The following is a 25,260-nucleotide window of genomic DNA, read 5'->3' as shown; positions in this document are numbered from 1 at the left end:
TGCATGTATAAAGAAACTGTAGCTACTATGGTGTTAAGTGCACTTTGGTGATTAGTGTTCTCCCTGGTTATGGGGATGTTTATTTGGGGCCAAACTTTGCTGTCCATATTTGCATAGTCAGTCTTGTTGATTTCAGTGGGATGATTCTCTGGAGCAAGGCAAGCACATTTTGGCCCTTTGTTTTGTTTCAGTTAACAGTTTGGAAACTAATGCAAAAGACTTGCTAAGGATTACTTTTTATTTTCGTTGTTGAGTGACAAAATTGTTTCTCTTTCAGTCTGTTCCATGGTAGAATGAAAAGGAAAGGTTCCTTATCCCTCACCCCAACACTTTCCTACTGTAATCTTCCATATGCAATTAAACGTGATTTTTTTCCAAACTGACATGCCACATCCTGTTTGCAACTACATGACAAAACTGTTTATGCTTTTCTCTTTTATAATCAATTCAAATCATGTCCACCCAACACTTAAATGGGAGATGCTTATGCTATTGTATTTAACCCAGATTTATCAGGAATCACAGGTTTCTTTTGTAGCAAGCCTGTATATACAGATTACTTAGCATGAAACACACTATGAAAACTTTGTTGTATCAGCCCAAGTTTGAAAAGGTTGCAGTTACTTCAGAGGCCAAGCGATCAACAAGTTACAGAACATCCTGAAGAAATGCTAATTAAATCTCTATAGCAACATTACATATACTGCATGTAATGTATATGAAGCTTAAAATAGTTTAGAACTGTTTAAAAAAACCAAACAAACAAACCACAACAAACCAACCTAAAACACTTGTATTAGTAATGTTTCTTATTTTTCCCTTTGTAAAGCCAGATGCCTTAATTACTGATGGAGGGAGGTCTCAGAAAAATTTACATTATTATAAAACTACAGCGCTTCACTGATTACAAAATGTGACAAAAGCCTCAAGGAGCACGAAGGACTCTGTCACAAAATAACTCAGATGGCAACTCTACTTCCAAACAAACAAAAAAATACTTTCAGATCATTCCTGTGACTAGTTTTGCAGGGCTGTGCTAAAATATGATGGTTTTGTGATTGGAAAACTGCTGTTGAGATTTGAACCTTCCACATGTTAGAGTAATTTAAAACTAGATTTGAAAGGGAACAATTTTAGCGGAAGGAAATCTTGTTGGTACCAAATGCTTTTATTATTATTTTTTAAATAGCAGGAGGTGTTTTAAAGCTCATTAGGGTATTGGAATGTGTCCTTAGAAATCCCTAACCGTATATGGCAAGTCTCCAAACTGAAACTGGCTGTAATAGAAAGAGAACGTCTCACATTTTTTTTTCCCCCGTAATGCTTTCTGTGGGGTATGTGGAAGTAGGTCCTCATTTAGAGGTAATAATTAGATTTTTGATTTATCTAGGTAACGCATGCTGAGCTGACAGGGCTGCAGCAGACTGGCATACAAGATTCAAAACTGATCATGAAAAATAGGATAAATGGTTTGGAAAAATAAAGCACATGAGGGACTATGCTTAGGTAGGAGTAGTCAGCTGCACAGAGAAGGGAGTGGGTATTACTGCATAAAATATCTTGGGGCAGGGATGGTGTAGAGTATGACAAATTGAGCACTGTTAACTCATTGCTACAGAAAAGATACTCATTATAGTAGAATACATCAACAGTGTAGCCTGAGAAGCGTGGTGGTATTTCTGTGTTGCCAAGGTGTGATAAGGCCTTACCTGAAGTACCAGTCCATGTTGGGGCACCTGAGAAAGACGGAGAATAGCTGGATAGAGTCTAGGGGACAGAAATTACTCAAAAAAGAGATCAAAAGTAGTCTCCTCTCCTTTGGATTAAAGGATGAAGGAAGATGTGAAAACAGTCTTCAAATATGGAAAAAGTTGCTATAGAGAAGGTAAGAACAGTCTCTTTTCCACACTGGTGGTAAATAAAGGCTATGCATTTAAAAGGCAAGATAAGCATTAGGAAAATGTCCTTACAATATACCTAGTTAAGTTAAGGTGAGTGGGAGTGGGTTATTCCAGGTGGGGTGAGGAGCCTTTCTTTGCTGGTGGTTCAGAAAACAGAACAGCTGAGACAGACACACTTGATTTTGTTGATCATGTCCCACAGTCATAGGGATACTTCCTGAAGGTCTACTTCTGTGATTGTACAGCATGTATTTTAGTCGGTATGTAAGGGAAGGCACATGAACTGCAGTCTGGGCATGTCGCATCTCCTGAACAAGACTTTTCATGGCATGTGGTTCAAGCTGGCTGTCTAAGGTATCTTTTCCTTTGTATGTGAGCTTGGAAATTCGAGAATTTCAGAGCGCAAGGGATGAGATAGAGTTCCCTGAGACGTGTCTGAGAAGAAGAAAAAGGTAAGCTTAATATGCCATGAACAACTTCGGTGTGAGAGAGAAGTTCCAGAGGAAGAGATACTCTGTTCACATCTGTGATAGAGCAAAGCAAGCTGACTGAAGTTGGCTGAGTGCGCTTAATTTCCATGTGTGGTGTGTGTAACTTGGGGGCCTGCCTTCTGAAAACCAAAGGTTTGTTTGGTTCCATGTTTGTTTTGATGAGAGAGGTGTTTTCTAATTGTGGTGACTGTAATAACCGCACTTGCGCGCAGCTAAGCTGGGCAGAGTGTTTGGGTTGAAGGGTGCTGCAGCAGATAGACGGGCCCTTAAACCATGGCCACACTGTGTGGTGAGGAGGCACTGAAAGTCGTGTGCGTCAGCGAGTTCAGTCCAGAGCTCCTGCTGAAGAAGGCCAGTGACCAGCACGTTGTTTGCTTGGTGAGCAAGTAGACTTGTGGAAACAACCATTTAAAGAACCAAACAAAACAAACCCAACAAAACAAGACTTAGATTCTATAATGAATTGTGATGCTCTCTCTTTTGTGAGATTGTTGAACAAGGTAGAGACATAATAGGATGAATGACAGGGTGAGGTCCTGATCGGCCCGCATGGAAACATTGTAATATCACACGTTATGTCACAAAAGCTGGGATGAATTAATATTATTCAGGTGATTAAGAACAGAAATAAGAATATAATATTAGACTGCCTTATAGTGACAGCAAAGCCACGTTACTGTAGGGTGATAAACTTGAGGCTTTGAGGGCTGGGACCTGTGACACGTCGCATCACTGCAGCAGTGTTCATCACAGCTCATGGGTCAAACTGGCTGCTGAAGAGTTTCAGTGGTTCCACATAAGTAGCTTTCCGAAAAGGTGCCCGATTGGGGAACAGCTGGGTTGTGACTGTCAAGTTTCAGTGGCTTGCTGCAGTGTCAGGGCAGAAGCGAAAGCTTCCTGTCCCCTTCACCAAACATCGACGTGTAAATGCTTCCAATTAAAATATTACAGATTTTACAAACATCGTTTTGCTTTAACTGGTGATATCAACAGCCCATAAATTTCCAGGGAGACATATGAAGAAATTACTTAAATTCTTTGCAACAATTTAACTTAAAAAATGATCCTTACATAAAAAATGCCGGGATGTAAAGGCATTTGATGTGTCTGATGAGCATTTTCCTATTTTTATGTAATACTGCCATCCCTTGCCAGTAGAGCTCTTGCATTAGACTGAATTTTTGTATATCGTATGAGACCCCCAGCCAAAGCTTTGCTATTGTGGAAGGGTTGAACAAGTATACCCTGTGTTTTGAATGTATTTAAAGTAACACAGAAAACCATGAAATCCAAGACATTTTAAATTTTTTTCTGTCTTTTTTTTGGCTTCATTTATGTTTCTTCAAACATAATAAAACCCCACCAAAAACACACAAAAGTTTAGGAGGTACAAAGCACGTTTAAACTACAGTAAGGCAAGTGCTGTTACAGGTTTCTCAGGAGTCCGCCGCTATAAGCAGATGCACTTAAAAGGCATTATAGGCAATTTGTTAGCCTTATGGAGAAGTTGGGTTGTATGCTTAATTTTATACTAATGTATTGCGCTATATGTCTCAAAGCATTTATTGTAGCTAGGGTAATCTTACTACGATAAAAAGCAACCAGGCTTGTGCGTGTGTTTGCTAATCCCACTCTGAAGGTGTAAATCCTTAGGTCACAAAGGTTGAAAAAGAGACGCGTGTGCAGTAAGGAAATGATGCGACCTCTTCAGTGGCAAAACTGCCAGAAGTAACTAGTTAAATTTTGTACACAGCTGTTTATTAATATTTTCGTGCAAACTGAATAGGTTTGTTAGCTAGTTTAAGCATTGGGCTGGTTGGAATATGGTTTTATTCATAATAGGTAGTAAACGCTTTTCTGGAAGATGGATTGTTGCACTTCAACATTTGCACAGCTTGATAAATTTTTCTAAAGCAGATGTATTTTTATTCATGTACGAGTTCCCTTACAAGGCCAGCTTTGGTATTGCCATTAAGTTATTTTTCCTATGTTATATTATCATGCGGTAAGTACAGCTTTTCGTGTTACCTGTCTTAGTCACATTCTGCTCTCTGCTCCTTCAAAAATTATATTGTTATTTAGCAAACAAACACAAAAAAACAACCCAGGACTCAAGTTCTGCAACTCGTATTCTTTGAGTGCCATATGCTGTAGATCTCCTGATCTCAGAAAAACTATATAAGCACAGCTTTGCATGTATTGTGGGACTGAACTAGGATGCAAAAAAAAAACCCAAATCTGATAAAAACTCTAAAGAAGTCAGATCCTTTTCCTTTAGGTCAGCATGGGTTATAAGACCTTCTGAAGTGTTGCGTTTTGCTTTATGTGCAGCCTTTGACTTTTTTTCTAGCAGCACTTTCATGAGTGTCCCAGCATTAAGAAATTATAAATACGTTGGCCGAGAGTTTTACAGTAGCAAAATTTAAGTTCAGCCCCTAAACTCATTGAAGCACAGAAGTTCCCTGTGAACCAAGTACTTCAGATGGGTTGTTACTTTTTAGGAATCTGAACTTGAGCTAATTTGGAAAACATCAATTACCTAATTATATGGTGCAATCCTTCACAGAAACGGAGAACAAGTATATCTGACAGTTCAAAATGGAAAGTAAGAATTTGTAATCAGCACCACTGATAATTAATTATTAATTAAATTAATAATTAGTTAGTCCAGCACAAGCACAAGATCTGTTTGACAGGTGAGCAGAAAGACTGAGATTGTCATTCGGGTAATTTTTGCAGTCCTAGCTAGGCAGAAATGAAGCCAGCTGTTCTTCAGTCAGAGAGCAATTTCCTGAAGGTACTGCAGCATCGTGTATCCAGGTGTCGGCTGGGTCACTGCCAGTGCAGCCAGTGAGGTTTCATCTGCTCTCCCAGCCTTTTTCCTATGAAGACTGGAAAAAAAGCGTTCAAACTGTGACAGGAACCTTGTAAGTTATCCTTAAAGGTAAAATTCTCCAGCACCACCTCAGAGGAACACACACAGTTGCTCTGTGCTGTAGCTAAGGCAGTGAACTGGGTATACACGATAGCCACAGACACACCGTGGTCCAAACGTGCATAACGTGTATGAGACTGAGGCAAAACCACCAAGAGAATGCAGCAGCAGCAGGGAAATCATCTGCTGGATGTGCCTGGACTTGCGCCGGCAAATATTTCCTGCATCTCATGGTGATCAAGTTAAGACAGTTCCTTTCTCTAGGAAACCTTTCAGGTTTATTTCAAGGTAATAGTTACCTGGACTTTTACAAGTGGAGGACTGATTTGTTGTGTAGAAAACAGCTTCTTTTTCCTTAGATGACGTGATGCGCTTTATCATGCGTAATGGGATTAAAGTGAAGTGGGTGATACCAAGAGAGCAGAGGATTTAGGAGGCTTATAAAACGGAGGGGTTATGTTTCTGTGGAATACGCTGAGACCTTTTCGCAGCAATTGACACTCTGCCTAGATTATCTTGCGGGCTTGTTAGGCAAAATAGTTTTACAAGTTGTATGGTGGCAGCGGCTGCTTGTTCCGTTTTCTTTAGCAGAGCAGCAGAGCCGGGTACTCCCGTGCAGGCGAACTTTGGGAGGCTGCCTGTAACCACGAAAGTTGTATTTGCAGTTTTCAAGTGGTCAGTCTCTGGGAACGGAAACAGCAGAATCCGCTTAGCACAGATTGCACCTGAATATGTTATTCCTGTTAATTAACTTATTTGTTGGGGTTTTTTACCAACATAGTTGTCATGCTTCTGTGTTCTGAGCTAAATTGCACAGGGCCATACAAACATCCCGGCTTACTTGGGGTTAGCTTGGGGATCTTGAAAAAGTGCTGTACGATGGATAATCTGTGGATCTAGCATTACGCTTCAGTTCTTTCACTTTGACCAAAAAAAATGTTAGAAGCAAGAGAAAAGTCATAATGACTTTTGTAATTTCAATACCATTTTGATGTTATCAACAGGGTGTTATTTGAGAGTGCTAGTTCTGAGCCAAAAAGTCAGCTGGAGAAAAATCAGGCCGAACTTCTGGCCCTGAGCCAGCAGGCAGTACAGCCCAGCGAGGCCAGCGTGCCAGGGAAGCTTTTGCTGTGCAGCTGGCCTTTTCCCACTGTAGAGAAGGATCTTTTCTGTCTCTTGGGCTGGCGAATTCAGTTTTCTGTATCTCTAGCTCTTGCTTGCCCTGTCTGTTCTTTGTAGGTGTGCTGCAGCCGGAGGGAGACCTTGCTGCCTCTTAAGTGACATCCGTGGACTTTTCTCCCTGAGCTGTAAGCGGCAGGTGAATAATTATTAAAGCTGTGTTCTGGTAATGCCACCCAAAACTAAGGGCCTGTGAGTAGTGTTTTAGCTTGTGCCTGCCATCGGGTGAAGGATTGCTTTTTTTTTTCCCCTCACACTTTAACCATTGTCACTTATGTCCAGGTGACAGCAGGCCTGAAAGCTTATGAGATTCTCCTTCTACAGTAAGAAATTAAATTTAGAAATACATTACAATGAAACCCTAAATTGGCTTGACTTTTGACTCGCTATGCCACTTTCAGTGTGTGCCTGTTTATGTCCAAGTTCTGAATGCAGCATCTATAAACATGAGAGCAAACACAAGTCTCCTCATGAATACTGAAGAAAGATGAAGCTCAGACACTTTTCATCCTACCATGGTACTGGAAATGAAATTCATCTGACAATAGGTTATTTCTAAGTCTGTGAATGTATATGGGGGAAAACCCAAATACACGTCTTTTATTCACTATCCAGCATGAAGACAATTTTGTATTTTAAATGCTAAAGAAATAAACTTTTAAAGATCTTGTATGCCCTAAGTATATATTTTTGTCCTATGTTTTCTTTTATAATGAAGTTCAAGCAAAATATTTCTTATATTTCAGGAATAAGGTTTAGGTTAGCCAGTGCTGTACTTTCCAGACTACAACAGCAGTTTTTAAGTAAACATCTAAAAATGAAATTGTATTTTTAAATATGCGGATTAGAATACCTGAAGTTAAACATCTCTCCTTAGCAATTGTATATACTTAGACAAAAAGCGAAACCGTTGCAGCTGCTTGTCTATATAGTTGTTTGTGTTTGGTGATTTGTTTATGTTGCTTTCCTCTAATTGCTCTAAGGGTAGTAAGAGCTCCATGTAAATCAGTAATGTTAGAAATAGAAGTAAATTTCTTTAGACGTGATGGGTTTTTATTTCCTGGAGGAGGACCAAGACTAAGCATCTGCTGACTTTGTATTATGTACTATACAACTTCACTGTTGTGGCATTGTGCTGAAAGTATTTGGCATCTGTTCAATGAGACCATTTTCTAAACCTTTTTGTGATTCCCAGCATCTCTCCAGGTGTGCAAGACATTTCTAATTTGATTGCAGGTACTAGTTCATCTTTGTGGAAGAATAAAACTGAGTTATCAACAAGCTGAGAAATAATTCAGGAAGAAAAAAAGTATGCGTTTGATCTCTTGAATTATTGTTAAACTTGCATTGAGGCTATCACTTACATATTTTGAAAAAAATATTGTTGTGTTTTTGAACACACTTCAGAATTTAAATGCAAAAGCAAAAAAGCTAAAGTTTTAAATGACGAAATTTTGGAATTTTCTCTTAACCGCTACTGAACCCCAGTTAGGCACTGCCATGAAGAGGATGCTTTTACTTGAAGACCCGTGCTGACAGAGCAGGAAGCTGTTCTGTAGGAACTCCCTTGCAAGGAATTGTGTGCGTGTTCCGCCAGGGGTACAACTTCTGTTGGCTTCAAGGCTGCTCAGGCAGACCTGGTGTGTTTCAAGACGCATATTGGCTGCAAGCTTTTTATTCTAATAGCCCGTGGATACACAGTGTAAATCCGTAACAATATGTAGTGCTACTGGATAATAACAGTCTGAATGCGCATTTTCTGCTGTAAATTTCTCTCCTGTAGTGTGTGTACATAGACTATTACCTTTGCACTGAACTGACTGCTTCGTAACTGAAAAGCAAAAGCAAGTAGTGGACTGAAGATGACCTTAGCTTGTGGGTCCAGTTGTGGAAATACTTTTGCAGAACGCAAAGTATAGCTTCAGTGCTACAAATTTGATTTTTATATTTTTTATTAACGTGCATGGAAGACTAAGGACAATATTTTTTAAAAATGAACGTGTTTTTGTACGTTTTTCAATGTTTAAAACTGTATGATTTAACATTACCTCTGAATACCAGTGATCAGTAAATTCTTAACGGAAATACCTCAATTTGAGCATTCTTTTCTTGTTAGTTGTCTGATCGGTTGAAATGGACTGTAGCGTGTGATGAACTGAGCCAAATGATGTAGACGGTTGAACTATGCTGTATAAGTCCTCTGATGATTTACGAAAAGGGAACGGAATGATACACTACAAGTGTTGATGTGCAGTATACAATCGTGGCTCTTTCTGCCCAACTGGATGTTTTCCTTATGAATGGCTTGTAAATTGAATTTTCAGCGTGAAGCCAAATTAAAAATGAAACAAAAAATGTTTGGTTTCCTCTGGATTTTTTTTTCCCCCCAGATTTTAAGTGATTGTGAATAAGACCAAGTCCATATATGTGTAGGTGTCCTTTGTTGAGGTACGTTCTCTGTGGCAGTGCCTGTAGAACAGTGTTTGTTTACCTGACAATGTATGGAGTATGAAATATAAGGTTTTAAGGCGTTTCGTTTGGGTTTGGGTTGTTCGGGTATTTTTGTGGCGGTGTGTGGGTTTTGTTTGGGTTATTGGGTTTTGGTTTGTTTTGTATTTTTTTTTTTTCCTTTAAGCATGATAGGGATATCGACTCCGGTTCTGTTTTCTGTGCCCAAAGAAGAACATTGAAAGATCAAAAAAGATTCAGAAAAGGGGCTCCAGTAGTCTGGAGAACAAATCTGTCTAAATTAGACTGAAGTAGTTCTGGCTACTTTTATTTATCCAGGAAATAGATGAGAAGTGATCCAACACTCCAGATACCTACAGACATAAGAAATTCATTATGGAGAGTGGAAAAAGGCATAGTGAAGTCCAGTGGATATAAGCTGAACCATTAGTAGGAACACTTTTAAGAATACAAGTGAAAAATTGGGGGAGTTTACTGGAGAAATGACATACATTCATCACGATATGAAGATTTCAAGGGAATGTTTGTTAAATATTTTTCTTAATGTTAATCTCTAATTTCAAGTTCTGGGGTGGATGCAGATTTTGAGTATGTTCTTTTGCCCAAGTCAGGTTAGTCATGCTGTGGTATGTGTGAAAGAATAGACATCTGTAGCTGATAGAAAGCGTGCGTAATTTTATTCTTTGTAAGAAAAAAGATTGAATGCTGTATGTGTCCAAAACAAAATTTAATCTAGTTATTTCTTCTTCCAGTGAAGTCCTACTGGTCATGCAGCAATGTGGCGTGCTTTCTTATGAAGAAAAGCTTTAAAACCTGAAGCTTTTTTTGCTTAAATATGTCATGGTTTAGCCCCAGGTGGCAACTAAGCACCCTGCGGCTGCTTGTAACAAAAGGCCTGAGGGTCGAGACAAGAACAGGGAGGGATCATCCACCAGCCATGGGTGTGGTTGGGGACTCTGCCTGGGGACAAATCAATTTAATCTGTTGCCAGTTACTTCAGAGAGGATAAGGAGAAACAAGGCCAGATCTTAACACCTTTTCCCCACCCCTCTCTTCTTCCTGGCTCTACCTCCTCCCCTCAGCAGCGCAGGGAGACAGGGAATGGAGGTTGCAGGTCAGTTTGTCACAAGCTGTTTCCGCCACTCCTCCTTCCTCAGGGGGAGGGCTCCTCACACTCTTCCCCTGCTCCAACGTGTGGTCCCTTCCCACGGGAGACAGTTCTCCATGAACTTCTCTGACATGAGTCCTTCCTGCAGGATGCAATCCTTACCCATCAGTCTATTTCAGCACAGGCTTTTCCCACGGAGTCTTGACTTCTTAAGGTGCAGCCACCTGCCCGGACACAGAGTCCCTTTCCACAGACTGCAGACACAGCTCTGCTCCACCACTAATCTTCACCAGTGTGGAGTCCTTTGCCGCAGGAGACAGTCCTCTACAAAGTCCTTTGGGGGCAGGCATTGCTGCTCATTCATTACAAAATGGAAGTAATTGACATTAATGAAATATTAAAGATGTGTAAATGTACAAAACGCATGCAATGTTTCCTTCTTCCAAGGGTAAAGATTCCCCTACCTGATACCATCTGGTTTTAACTCCGTTTTTCCCTGCTGCTTGCCAGGGCAGCGTGAGGCCTGCCAGAGATGACAGGCCATAGCCCTGGCTTTACTTCTGTGCAGTGGCAGAGCCCTCCTCTGCTGCTCCTGCAGCTGTGCCGCAGGATCTGCCAAATTCAGGCAGGGTCTGAATCTGCAGTCAGCCCTTCCTCCCCGCTCTTGTTTTGGCATCTTTTCAGGTGACGTGTAGGTACGGGAACCTGCTGTAAGGTAGCAGCATGACCTGTAAGCCCTCACATCGTGCCCTCTTCTCCTTCCCCACTCTCATTTTCCCACCTTTCTCCTGTTACTCTCCACTACTTTCTTCACTTCAAGAAGATACCCATCTTCGCCTTCCCCTGTGGCATTTCCAAGCTCTGGGCATCCTGCGGTGCGCTTATGGTAGCACCCCGGACTGCCTGAGCCCTTGGCCTGCCCCTTTCCTCGCTTTCCTGCATTGCAAGGAAGCTCTCTGTGGTGCTGCTGAGCTGTGCTGCCGCGGCAGTCATCTCTAACCCGTGCTTGTGCTTTTTCTGCCCGTCTGCCTTCTGCACGAAGCTCTCGGCTGCATACTTCAGGGGAGTACCCATGTCACCGCTTTCTCCTGGCTGGCACCATGGGAGCAGGCATGTGAGCACCACGAGGAATGCTCCTTTTTTTAACTCCCAAGTGCAGGGCCTGGAAGAGCTGTCCCAGCCCCTCGTGGGGCAACGTTTGGCAGCCCAGGCCTGCGCGATCAGAGTGTGACTGACTGCCGGGCAGGAGCGATGCCCGTGGGCTGCTTCCCGCACTCACTGACGGATGGACACCGCTCCCTGCCCTTCTTCGGGGTACTGCTCCAGTTGCGTTTGCTCCTGTTGCTCCTTTCCCAAACTTTTTTTATCGTATTACACCACCTTTCAGTCTGCGTATCGAAGGCAATCTCTCGTTAGTCTGCTGGAGGATGTTTATTATTATTCCTTTGCATTAAGTCCCAGGCTGGCCCTGCTGTTCTCCCGGGGGTAGATGGGCTGGGGGGCACCGTGCCGCACAGGGAGCCTCCTCTTTCCCCTTCCCACCCCTCTGCCCGCACCTCGCTGCCTCACGCCATGGGCTCTCCCTGGACCCCGGTGAGGGACCCGAAATGCAACGTGCACCGAAACACATCGCGGTCCCCTTCTGGCGAGCCGCACCCGCGGCGGCGCGGACACGTCAGCAGCCCCCTCGGTGGAGGCTGCTGCCGGTTCCGCTCCCTCCCGGCCCGCTGCCCCCGCACCGCCCCCTGACGTCACGCCGTAGCGGCGCGGCGCCTCCCGGTGCCGGTTGCCAGGCAGCAGGGCGCGGCCCGCGGCGGCGGCGGCGCTTCCTCCGCGCGCCGGAAGTGACGAGCGGGTCGGGGCGGTCGGTTGCTTGTGGGATGCGCGGGCGGCGGCAGCGGGGCGGCCCGGGGCTGCCCGGCTGATCCCGAGCGGGGCTGCGCCGGGGCGGGGGGCGGCCGCCGCCATGCTGAGCCGCAGCTCGTTCACCAGCCTGGTGGTGGGGGTGTTCGCCGTGTACGTGGCGCACACGTGCTGGGTGATGTACGGCATCGTCTACACGCGGCCCTGCCCGGCGGCAGCGGCGGCGTCGGGCGGCGCGGCGGAGTGCGTCTGGCCCTACCTGGCGCGGCGGCCCAAGCTGCAGGTGAGCGGGGCGCAGCGGCCAGAGGCGGGCCGGTGGAAACGGGGCGGGCGGCTGCGGGCGCCCGGTCTGCGGTGACGGCGGGAGCAGCCCCTGCTGCCGAGGGGGGGGGAAGGCGGCCGGGCCCCGCTTCGGCCCGAGGCCCCTCAGCTGACCGCCCGTGGGAGGGGCGCCTCGGTCGCGCGTGGGCTCCAGCCACGGTCCGGAGGCGGGAGCGGCAGCGCCTGCCCGGGCCCTGTCCCCTCCGCTGCGCTCGTGTGCTCCCCTCTTCCCCCCGCCCCGTAGGGCCGCCGTTGTGGCGGGGGGAGTGCCGGCCAGTGCCGCGCGCGGCTCCCCCCGCCCCGCTGGAGCGCGGGTGAGTGACGGCGCGTTTTGGTCCTTGGCGTCGGCCCTCCGCCGGCACGTGCGCTGGGTCCAGCATCCCGGCTGCGGGAACGGCTCGGCTCGCGCTGGAGTCCCGGGCTGCCAGTGCGGGTCATCCTGTAAAAACGCACGTGGTGGCCGCGTTACGGTGCGTTTCTGCCCCGCCGGGAGCGGGAAGGGATGGCTGGAGGCTGTCTTAGGCTCTTATTGGATACGCTTTTTTTCCCACTGTGCGTGATCCTCGCGTGGCTGGGGAAATGAGCGAAGCTGACGTACAGCTCTCTGAGCGCACCGGTGCGTTGGTTTAATATTTCTGCACTCTGACGCCTCTGTACTGTGTTCTGATGTCAGTTAAGCGTCTACACTACCACACGGTCAAACATTGGTGCCGAGAGCAACGTAGACCTGGTTTTGAACGTGGAGGATTTTGATATCGAGTCCAAATTTGAAAGGTAGGTGGTGTCTGAGCTACGGGTTCTTTGTTTAACCCTGAAGCATGTATCCTAACTAGTAGTTACATGTATGGAAGTGCGCGTGAAGTAAGGTAGACTGTTCGTGATGGTTGTGCCCAAAGAGTAGAGTCGTTGTTCTTGCATTCTTTGTTTTGGGTTTAAAGTGTTTTTTGCGTGTTGTACAGGCTATTCAGTTCACGCTTGTTTTCATAAAGTAGCAACCATACTTGCGATCCTAAGGTAGGAAGGATGCTAGCTGCATTTGAACCTTGGAGTTCAGGGTGAAGTGCTGATAATAAAATAAACTCAGTATTTTTCTCTTTAATTAAAGATTGCCAGAATATTTCAGGAATTAACCATTGGCCTGCTTCGATGGAAACGGTGTGCTAAGTTCACCGGGTACTGAGGAGTAGGCTCATAGACAAACTGTTCTTATAGTGAAAATCATCTTGTACTTGCAAGAAACAAAGCTTGCAAAACAAAGCCATGTTAGTAAAGATAGAAATGCTTGTTTCTCTCCTGTAGATTTTACAAATCTTGAATGCTGTCCTGGGTTGTCTATCTTAATTTTCAGATTCCACTCTAAACATCCATCTCACTAGCTTTACTGGATCAGTAATGTATGTGTGATTTGCTAAGCTTTAGTATTGGTTAGTTTGGATCAGCATAGTGTTTTCGACCATATAGACAAATGTTCTACAAAAGGGTACTTTGCTTATAATAGTGAAAATGACTTTCTGTTGTGAAAATCTGTCAAAGTGCCTGGAAACGCGTGAAACTTTCATCTAGTAACATGTGTTGCTAGCCTACTAGCTACATAGCTAATAGCTTAATAGCTGTGGCTTCACACCTGGAATAGAACTTGGAAGTCAGACTGTGTTCTCCTTTCCTGCAGTTTAGCAACATGCTTTTCTATAACTGTTTCAATGCTCATAATCATAAAAATAAACCTTCTTTTTCTGGTGGTTCAGGGTTCCAGGATCTGCTGAAGGGTTGTTGGTGCTAAGATGGAGATCGTGCCCTAAACAAATTTTTGAGTATAACACTGCATTCTGCCTATGTCTCTATACAATTAAAATGATTAGAACTACTTTTGTTCTTCGTATTTGCTGTCTCACTTTTTTTTTTGTTCAAAATAGTCACCTTATTCTTGACTCTTTTGTCACAGGGTCCCCCAGGTTCTTTCACATTCTGTGTTTTCTATAATTAAAGAACACGTTGGTCTGCAGTTTAGGTCATATTAAATTTAATCTCTGGCGGAGCTGAACGTGTAAGAATTGGTTTACTGACATAGTCTGCTAAGCCATCGAAATTATTCAGAGCAAAATAACCTGAGCAAGCCTACAGGAATAGAGGAGGCATTATGCAAGGTTGCAAGTCGGGTGATTTTTGGCCAACACAAGGGGAGTGACTTCATGTATCTGAGGCTCCTATCTAGAGTTCTGTGCTTGGCGTGCCACAGCTGAGGAGATGTTTTATTAATGCAAAGTGCTTGGCAAAACTGTGATTTTTCTTTTTGAACTTTCTATCGTGTATACTATCTGTGGTACGTGCTCAGCACACAGAAGGCTATTTTGTGCAAGGGCTGTGATAATTTTGACCCTACGACCTGTTGGCAGGGGAAAACAACAAAATTGCTGATTACGCAGTCCTGTGTTATCTGGGGTAATATGGTTTGAATTGAACAAAGATTAGAGTATGTTAAGACAACAGTAAAACTTTGGAAATGCAAATATTGTGATATGTACTGGAGTGCATAAATTGATCCCATCCAGCCACGGTTTATTAGGGCATATTAGCCAGAACTACTTGTTCTGTGCCAGGCAACCCAAATGTTTCTTCTTTTTCTTTTTTATGTCCCTAACCTTTTTTCACTTGCTTCCAGAACGTCTTCAGTGATCCTTATGTATAATAGCTAAATATTTCAGTATGTGCTATGTCATCTCACAGTGTATTTATTTTATATTTTAGGACAGTGAATGTCTCTGTACCAAAGAAAACCCGAAATAATGGCACGTTATATGCCTATATATTTCTTCATCATGCCGGCATTTTGCCTTGGCATGATGGTAAGCAGGTGCATATAGTAAGCCCTCTGACCACATATATGGTCCCTAAACCAGAAGAAATTAATTTGCTCACAGGAGAATCAGCCACACAGGTAGGTGGTTTTTCTATTTATAGATGAACAACTGCAAAAAAAATTTCTTTTATAGATACTTCTAGTGTTAGCATCTGCTCTGCATGCGTCATTACACTAATGATGATATTAAAAAAAAAAAACACAACAAAAAACCAAACTAAACCCTTTCTTCTTGATTATCAGCTTGTACACCAATAGTAGACTACTCAGCACAGCAGAGCTAGAGCCCCCTATAACACTGACTGCTATTAAGCATTGACTGAAAGCTAAGGTCCTGCTCGATTTCAGCACTGCTTTACACAGCATTTGGAAGCTCAGAAGTTCAAAACAAATGGTCTGATCTTTTTACTCCCAAAAATTAATATGATTGGTCATCCTTATCCTTTTGACTGTTTTTAAGTAATATCTGATTACTCTACAGTCCTTATTCTGAAATGGCTTTTTCCGACTGGTACCCACATTGCTAAGGGATTAAGATTAGTTGGCTGAATGTTCATTCTTGATGAAGAAGGCTGTGAATGGGCACTGAAGTTTTTCAGTGTCTGATTAGGGTGGGCCTTTACAATCCGTTCTGTTGTACTTGAACAAAATACTTGATCTGGTCAAAATTAAGGTAAAGTGTTTCTTAGTAGGGTTCTGTTTTGTGATGTAGTTACTGACTCCATAGTTTCTGTGAGTTAGGGTGTTATCCTATTCAAAATTCTGTGTTATTTAGCAGTATGTATGTTTGTTCTATTTTTAAAGCAAATTGAAGCGGAAAAACAGACCAATGCTCTAGATGAACCTGTCTCTCACTGGAGGTCAAGATTAACCTTAAATGTCATGGTGGAAGATTTTGTATTTGATGGATCATCCCTCCCTGCTGATGTTCACCGTTACATGAAGATGTAAGTTGATTACTTAATTTTCCTAGATTTGTTATTATAAACTTACCGCACATTTCTTCAAAAACCCTCCCAGGCCTCCTTTAGTATTTTATGTTTAAACTGGCACTTAGGAGACAAGAATAGATATTCTTAATGCTTTCATTTCAGTAGCAACAGTTAGTAAGATACTACCTACTAGAAAACCTTATTGGAAATACCTTGTTCCTGGGCAGCTCAGAGTTTAGAATACTTTCTTGTGTGACATTATCATAGTAAGACAAAGCAGAACTACAAAGACACAAGTGAAATGCTACAGCAAACTTCATACCCCTTTGCTCTCAAATCATACTTCTGGCCTTCAAAGCAGTTACTGTCCCTGACCTTTCCAGTTTTCCTTCATCTGAAAATTATCTGTACAAACTGCAAGTGCTGAAGAGGCACAGCTGATTTCCTGTGACATCTTTTTTCTCCCTTTATGATTGACTTTATTTTACTTTGACAATGTGTCTTCCTACATTATGTTATTTTCTCAAGAAAATACTAAAAAGCAAGGATAGGTTTTTAGGCCACTAAATGCAGGCTTCTGTTTGCAGCTTGCTTAAATTACTTCCAATGTTAACCATATAAATAGTGCTGTATTGGCTTGTGCTGCTGTATGTTGATGCCTTTCTCTACAAGTATCCTGTTAAATCCAGAAGTAGTTGCTTAATCAGCAGACCCTGGGGTTCTGGGATAGCTTCCCGGCCAGAATAGATAAACTTAGCAACTCATAAAATAGACACATAACAAGAAGGGATGTGACTGGGGTTGATGAAGGAGGATACTTTTTCTCGTCATGTTTAGATAACGCAGCAGTGCTGTTTTGTCATTGTATTATACAGGAAATAGTTTGGATATGAAATAGCCTGCTGCAATTCCACTAGCAGTAGCTTTAGTTGTAGTTATTATATAAAAATCTAAACCTCTTCAGTTAAATAACCAAACTATTTCTGAGCCTTAGTTTAGTACTTCTCTATATTACTGTTGCCTGTCGCGTATTTAGTATGCAGTCTTTCTTAGCATGCATGAAGACCTCTTTTTTCAACAACTAAAATTCAACTTTCAGGCCTTAAAAAGCTCCATTACGCTAATTCCATAGACTTTTACCGAAAACATCACAGTGCAGGTAACTGCCTTTCTAGTGAAGAGCTTTAAGAACTTGTCTCTCTTGGGGGATTAGGCTAAATAATTTTCTAAGATACTGGCAAAGCATTTACAAATAGTTCATAATTTGCTAAATAACTTTCCAGTGGTCAATTCTGTGGAGGACTGAGAGGCTGGTAAATTTCTTTTGGTGTCCTGCAGGTTGGTGAGGTGGCAGAGCGATCCAAATGAGTGCTTCTGTTGAGGAGGCAGAGAAGATTTCTGCTCCTTGTGCATTCTCTCCAGTAGTATCTAGCCTTCTGGTGTGCGTACCAGCCAGCGTGTTCCTAGTCCCATGCTAGCTAGAGCACGTGCTGTTGCTGGACCTGATGGATGTCATGGGGGGTGCAGAGGAGCGGGGGAGATGGTGGAGACTTGTCATTGTTGCAGTAGGAGGGGGATACTTGAGACAAAGGATGCAAATATATGGTAGTAAACTTTAGCATGTTTCTCTTCAATGAACTTTTAATTTCCTCTACCCTTGGTCATGCAACAACTTCAGCATCATCACAGCCAATGTCATTTGTATTTTTTTTTCTGCTTATTCTGTCTTTCCACAGAAAAGTAAAAAACAACTAAAAAGATAAATATGACATACCTCATTTTTTATACAGACATCTCTCTGTGAAAGACTCTAGGCTAGTTGCTTTTTTCTTGCTGTGTGTTACAGGAAAATGTGCCTGAAAAGGTGGTGGGAAATATCTACATGGGTAGATCTGAAAGTGGTGAATGAGTGCTAATTTGAATAAAAGTAGTTTTCTTTTTAGATCACTACAGTCATAAAATCCATGTTTAAACATCCTAGGGTTCAGTTGGGGAAGACAGTGCATTACCTTCCAATATTATTTATTGATCAGCTAAGCAACAGAGTGAAAGATTTGATGGTGAGTAATAGAATACCTTTAATTACATTTAACAGTTTTAACAATAATCTTCAATGTTATTTTAATTAAGATTTTGTCATAAATTGTTTGAAAAAGTATACATTTACAAAAGAACTCTCAATGACTGTTTAACTTAATGTGGTCAACTGTGGTAATTGCAGAGGCTGGGTCTGGGTTTTGAGGCTCCCCTCTGGCAGAAGTCTCTGCCAAGCACTCCCATCTATTCCACTAAAAGATACTTGGATTCTATTGCTTCTGCCTTTTGGGTAAATATGGAGGACATCACTACAGCAGCAGCTGTGCTGGGAGCAGTCTCATGAGCCATTTGACTCCCTAAGCTGAAGAAGTTGTGCCAGCATCCCAGAGCTGCTTCTGATATCTTCTAGGGAAATGACCATACTGAACACAGCTGATACTGGAGCTAAGCTACTGACATGCTGTTCTCTTATCTCCGAAAAATTCACTCGTGGTTAAATGTTCTGGTGGTGCTCTCTGTCATGTTAGATTAACTTGAGCACCTGAAAGTTTGGCTTTGCAGTACCTCCAATGATTTTATGCACTCAAACAAATCAGGGCTTAGAAACTTCAAAAAGGGAATTACAAAAGGATGAAGTCGGATGAGATCTCTGGAGGTTGCTAGTCCTACACTGCTGCTCAGAGTAGGGTCACCTAGAGCGGGTTGCTCAGAACCTTCTCTAGTTGGATATATCCAAGCGTGGAGACACCATAACCTCTCTGGGCAACCTGTTCAAGTGTTCAGTCACCCCTGCGGTTAAAAAAAGGTATTTTCATACATTTAAATAGAATTTTCTGTATTCGTTTTTTGCCCAGCTCTTTGCTTGTGGGAAATCATGCAGTTCATTTACTACAAGTTTCATGTGGCAGTCCGTCCCTTGCATCTAAACTATGTTCATCTTAGCAGCTCTTAGTTAAGCCCTGCAGTTCTTCCTGTGCTGACTGGAACTTAGCAATCGGAGTTTCTAACAGCAAAAGTCTTGGGGAATATCTCAAAACTGTTAGACAAGTATGTTTGGATTCAGCATCTTCTAGATGAAAGTCTTAGTAGATGTAAACTTTCCGTAGACCTTCTAAATTGTTTTTCCAATTCATTAACTGTAGCTCAGACAAAGAATTCTGTTACTTAGTGTTGGGGAGAATCTTCTTTAAGAACTTGTATCCACCCCACACACACCCCAAGCTTGTTTGGCAAGATAAACTCCTGAGCATTTTTACAAATCTTGGTAGCAGATAGTTTTGTCCAGTGTTTCTTTAGATACACTTTTGTGATGTCTTTGTTAGTGGTCATTGCCCTTGGTTTTAAGTTTCTTACCATAGCTCATTCAGTTCAGTACATTCATATGAGCTTCCAACTGCTCAAGTAATTTACATTGTTTACAAATAAACTCAGTGTTCTGGTGTTTTTAATAACATTCCTGCAGTTGTCATGCATGTCCCAGTTAATGCTGTTGTAACTCTCTGCCTTAAAGTCGTTAAAGATCCTGAGAAGGGCTGCAAAGACTGTTCCACCAAAAGTAGCAAACTTCCCCTTCAGCACTGGCTTATGTGACTTCTCAGTAGTGACTTCCCAAACTGCTGGCAAGCCCTGCAGAAGGAATGGTCTGATTGTGTACTGTGAGGTAACGAGGGGTAAGCGAAGAGCAGGAAAGAATAAGGGAAGAAGATGATACAGCTTTTGTGGAGCAAGATTGGCCTTTGACTGTAAATAGGGGCATAGGTGCTGTCTATTAGTTATGCCCAGCCGAAAGTCACGGAGCTGAAGATGTGTTTTCCCTGCTTGTGCGAGGCTGTGTAGATTTTTGAACTGACTATTATTTTGACCCAGATAGGGGTAGGTCTTCTGTGGTATGTACTGTAGTCTGAAGATTAGGTGTTCCTCATGTTCTTAAACATTCTTGCCAATGCTGGGGGTTTGAGGATTGCACAGGATTCTGATTTAATAAAGAGGAAACACTAAAATTCATACCACTGAACTTATTTGCTTTGTTTATGCACTGTTTTGTGGTACTGATAGAGTGCTAGAAGTAATATGTGATGTTCCGAGGCCGTACTACAAGAGTAGGTTGTATTGCAGAGGTTTGGTAACTTCCTAGTTTTCAAAGGCTTAGCAACCATTACACTCCACTATAGGTTCTGAGGCAGCACTTGTGGACTTCAAATTGTCCACTGAGAAAGAGTTTATTCTTCTAATTTTTATATGTTCACTTAATTTGCTTTTGACGTTGAAGAATTCCTATCTCTGTCTTATATTGCAATCTGATTTTCTCCCTCTGCTACCCCTAACTCCTTAGTAGTGCCTTGTCTGTGTAGAGTGTACTTGCTGCATGTCACTTGCCCATGCATTTGCAAAGCTTTTGTTTTCTGTCTGTCCTGCACAGATAAAATTTCTTTTATTTTTCTCCCAGAAATATTGATGCTATCTTTGATAGACTGAGAAATTGGAATCAGAATGGAGGGATTACAGGCATCCTTTAAAAAGGAGAAGAAGCCTGGAAGATGTTTATGTAGCTTTGGGTAAACAGCTGTAGAACCTCACCAGCATTCTCTACAGTCAGCTCTAACCACGTTGATTTCACCTTGTTTTGTTTTGTTTTGTTTTCTAGACAGTTGCAAGATCTCTGGCACCATTCTAGTTTCTCAAGCTTTCTCCCTGCTTTATTTATAAAACTTTCTCAGTTTCCCTTTCTGTCCATTGCGTGCATGCATACTCTGCCACTGTCTGAAAAGCTTATAGAGCATGGAAGGGTGGTGAGATGGAGAATTGTTTGTACTTGCTGGAGGAAAGAGCAAATGGGAGAGTGAACGTAGTCCCCAGTTCACACCTGGCTGATACGTAGGGAGGCTAAAACCATGTTCTGTAACATAGAATCATAAGAAGCCCATTCATCTGAGATAGGTGTCAGCTAACTAATTAGTGTAGACAGAGATACAGTGTAGGGTCGCAGTTCTGAGGTGGGAGTTGTGGTTGGGTAGTAGTTAGGAGCTGGGAGCAATAGATCTGGAACTGTTGCAATTCAGAGTGCCTGCCTGTCTGTAGTCTTGAGCTGTCTTTGCAAGTTGAAAACATACTGCCTGAACTTTTACCTAGGTAGCTGAAGAGAATTCTAACTTCTGTGAGGACATTTTTTTTTTCTTTGTTTTAAACCTGTTTGAGAGACTGTCGTGCAGAAGGAGCTGAGGCAATTTGAGACTCTTGTGGGGTTTTTTTACCCAGTTGAAGGGGGCCCCACGTACTTCTAATCATAATTAAACTGTAGATGATACCATAGGATTAGCTGAAATTTACTTCTCTTGGAGCAGGAAGAAGATTTATGTGATACCCCATATCCCAAAGTTTGCAGGCAGGGTAGCTTGCTTAGCTTTAGCTGTGGTGTTTTCACCAGTCTGAGCAAGTAGCATCATCTTGCTTCCCCACCTTTTGTTTTGGTATGAATTGTGAAATGATTTCTCTCAAAACCAGCCTCTATTTAGTAAAGTGCTGACTGTGGCCTTTGGGATATGATTTTTTCTTCTTTTTTTTTTTAATCTTCTAGTTTAAGTAATCTGAAGCATATATATAACTGTCAAAAGAGATAATTACCTTAAGCACACTTTTCCCACTTGAGCTGAGATCAGCAGAGGGAACTTTATGTAAATGTCTCAGAGGCATTTGTATATAGTAGCAGTGAGGTTGCTATAAGAACTTGAACAGAACAAACTGCTAATTTAGCATTTTTTGGAAAAAAAATAAAGTCTTCAAGCATAGTATAAAAGTCGAAGATCTTGTTCCTCTTCAAAAACCAAACTGTCCTCTTAGAATTGTGTGATTAAATCATAATGTAGTATAATCACTTTCCTTTCTTTTCAAAAAAATGAATGGAAATAATTGTTGCAATTTTCCTGCTATTAAAAATGAAACTATATCCTTTTGAAATACAGGTTATAAATCGTTCAACAACAGAGCTACCTCTTACAGTGTCATATGACAAAATATCTCTTGGAAAACTCCGGTTTTGGATCCACATGCAGGATGCTGTGTACTCCCTCCAACAATTTGGTATGTTTTTTGTTTTTAATGACTTTAGACAAAAAAACAAACAAACAAAACTCCTAAATTTTTTTTCTTGTGGGTGCATAGATGACGCTTGACCTGTCTTTTTTTTTTCTGGTTAGCTGGTGAAAAGATTTAATGCTACAAATCTTACGCTGTTTTACCGTAAGGTAAAGATGGAAATAAAATGTTGACATGTGGTAGGAAACAAGAATACAGAGGTGAATTAACCGTTTTTAAAATAAATATTATTTGGATAGTACTACTGTAAAAGCATAAGAGGCCAAAATAGAGGAGAGAATTTTTGCCACAGGTTTCCTCTGTCATCCGTGGAACAGAAAAGCTGGATCAATGTTACATTAGCTTTGATATAACTTATGTATAGCTGGTCACTGTAGCTATATTCCTACAGTGAAATACTGGTAAGCACAGCAAAGTCTTTGGGATCAAGCTGAGCACGAAGGAGGAGTCTGGGTTCTGATCATACTGCTTCTGACACTTCAGAGCTGTCTGGCCTCTCACTTTGGCTCAGTTACAAATTTATAAGGCAATTCAGATAAACTGGAGTTTTTACATGCATGAGACTATTAAATTCTGTGTTTCACTTAAATGTAATGGGGCAAGCGTCCACTTTCACTGTGAAGTTCATATGCTCTGTGATGGTCATGGCACAGCCAAGCTTTTTCTGTCTTTACATGTTTGTTCCACTGATGCACATCTTTGTGAGTCTAATCATCACTCTTAAAAATCCGCATCTTATTTTCAGGGTTATCTTTGCTGACTTAATTTTTCTCTCACGAGACTATGGTTGGCTTCTTTAGAAGTATAGCGTAGAACTACATCATAAGTGAGCTGGTGTTGATGTATCTGAATGTAGGGTTTTTTCTTATCCTCTTTTTTTAAGCTCTTCAGGCAGCAATTTGAACTTTTTTTCAGGCGAAGAGATCTTAAAAGCTTCTGTGCTGTGTTTTTTAATGATTTTTAAATCCTTCCCAGTTTATCTTTTTTTCTAATGCATATAGATGCAGTATTCTATCAGTTTCCCAAGAGACATGTGCAGGGGTAATGCTGTTTCCATACTACTTAGTCGTGTTCTTCGTTCACCAAAATTTAATCAGTAAGAGGGAGAGGATTTGGTTATTCGCTGTCATCTCTGAGTTAATATTTTATGATGGACAACTTAACATTTAAGGCATTGATTCCTCTGGAAAAATAAAAAATCTGTTGTGGTTCAGCACTAGTTTCAGAGTGTAGTTTTGTAAGACACAGTACCTGTATACAGTATAACTTAACTGAGAGTCTGGACTTTCTCCTTTCTTTTGCAGCTTATGCTTTTCTCATGTTTTGTTGAGGGAGGGAGGGCGGGTAAGGAATATGGTCATCCTAAGTAGAATCCAGCTGCTTCTCTTTAGCTCAGGCTAATGTACAGCAAAGCTGCAAATGTGTCTGCTTAAAATAACTGGCTTGAAAGAATCAGGTAACTGCTTGCTCAGAATTTGTGTGGGGCATTTGATCATCATCATTTCTCCATAAATTTTTGTGATCCTGCTTAGAACTGCATAATTTAAATTATCATGTTCCATGTCTTCGCTGTCTTGTGATGGACACGTGTATCAAGACCTGTCATCCTAGGAGTACCTCCTCTGCCTGGAAAAAAAGCTTACCTAAGATCCTGCTTGTTCACTATAAGTATTCAGATAGTGAAAAGTAAAGTTTAACATTTTTCTTTTGGAATAACTTATGAAAGGTCACCTTAGATCAGCAGCAAAACTATAAAATCACTTGAAAATGGGCAGGTTCACACTCTTCTTGTTGTGATGCAGGAGAGCTGATATGACAAAGTAAACTGGTACTGAACTCAGCAGTGCCATAACTAGCACCATTGCCGTAAATGCAGCATTGTGTGTTTTCTGAAAGCAGTAGACTTCAATCACAGGGGCTGGAACTTTCTACTTTGTGAAGAAGGCATCTTAACGCTGGCTGAAGGAGTGCAAAGAGATGCTATATCTTCTGGAAAAGACACTCTTTGGTGCTGGCAACCATATTTATCATGGACAGGCTCTAACTTATTTTTGAATTAATGGTTGTCCAGTATATAACAAGAAAACATCATTCCTCCTTTAGGAGATTTGATAAGACAGTAGATAATATGTGTTCAGCTTACAGTTTGTGATTTCTGGAAGATGCTTTGCCTTTTTTCCATTTATCAAAGAGAAGCTTCCAAGTTAATTCTGCTAGGACTGTCAAAAGCGTTGATGTCTAATCCAAGATCTGGGGTCTATACTGTTGTGTATATGACCGTGTTTCCCACTGACCTTTGTTGTCTTCCACAGTGTAGCCCTTTGTCTCCTTTCTGTTTTTAATGTGAAGCTTACTTTTCTTACGTATCAAATAAAAGCTCAGAGGCCAAGTTGAATAATCCTTTTTCTCCCCACTCAGGCCAGAATGACTTCCTGTGTCTTGCCGTCTGTGTCTCTGGTGTTCAGCTTGGGTTGTAGTTACACAACACGTTAAAGGCACATCAGTCTGCTTGTAACTGATGGGTTTTGTTATTAAGGCAAGCCACATAACTAGCCAAAATATAGATAGACTTGGGTTTTACCAATAAAGCTGATATCCTGTTTTGGATTTATGATTCCTCAATAAAACGTGCAGGTGAAATAAGATTCCTTTCATACTGGACTCTAGCATAACAGCAATTAACTGTCTAGTACTTCTTGCATAATTACTTGTTCTTTCTCTTAGGGTTTTCAGAAAAGGACGCAGATGAAGTAAAAGGAATTTTTGTTGATACTAACCTGTACTTTCTGGCTTTGACATTCTTTGTAGCAGCATTCCACGTAAGTGAAGAAACTTTGGTTTTTAGGAATTACAGCATATTAAAAAAAAAAAGGGGAGGGTGAGGGTGCGCTGAAGTTCAACTCTTCTATTGAGTTTTATCTCATTTACTGAGATCTGTTCTTGAAAATATTAATTTCGGTAGAGCAATAGAAGAGATTTCTGGTACATGTCAATATATTTCCAATACCAAGTGAATACAAAAATCTCGAAGAAGATAGAAACATGAGATAACTAGATATAAGCTAAACAGTCTTG

At 41.8% G+C, this 25,260-nt stretch overlaps 1 protein-coding gene across 1 annotated transcript in view; it reads left to right on the top strand.

Moving 5' to 3' along the window:
* The first annotated feature begins 12,049 nt into the window (after positions 1-12,049).
* CLPTM1L (CLPTM1 like) overlaps positions 12,050-25,260 on the top strand; it is a 30,832-nt gene continuing 17,621 nt past the window's right edge. The window contains exons 1-7 of the mRNA XM_086608504.1: positions 12,050-12,229; positions 12,941-13,041; positions 15,013-15,202; positions 15,929-16,071; positions 18,038-18,116; positions 22,053-22,170; positions 24,910-25,004. Coding sequence (XP_086464630.1) covers positions 12,050-12,229; positions 12,941-13,041; positions 15,013-15,202; positions 15,929-16,071; positions 18,038-18,116; positions 22,053-22,170; positions 24,910-25,004 — 906 coding nt within the window. The remainder of the gene's footprint in view (positions 12,230-12,940; positions 13,042-15,012; positions 15,203-15,928; positions 16,072-18,037; positions 18,117-22,052; positions 22,171-24,909; positions 25,005-25,260) is intronic.

The sequence above is a fragment of the Tauraco erythrolophus genome, chromosome 3 (assembly GCF_009769465.1).
Source record: "Tauraco erythrolophus isolate bTauEry1 chromosome 3, bTauEry1.pri, whole genome shotgun sequence".
Taxonomy (NCBI): Eukaryota; Metazoa; Chordata; class Aves; order Musophagiformes; family Musophagidae; genus Tauraco; species Tauraco erythrolophus.
Note: the sequence above shows the minus strand (reverse complement) of the source record. Positions and strands in the feature narration are given on the sequence as shown.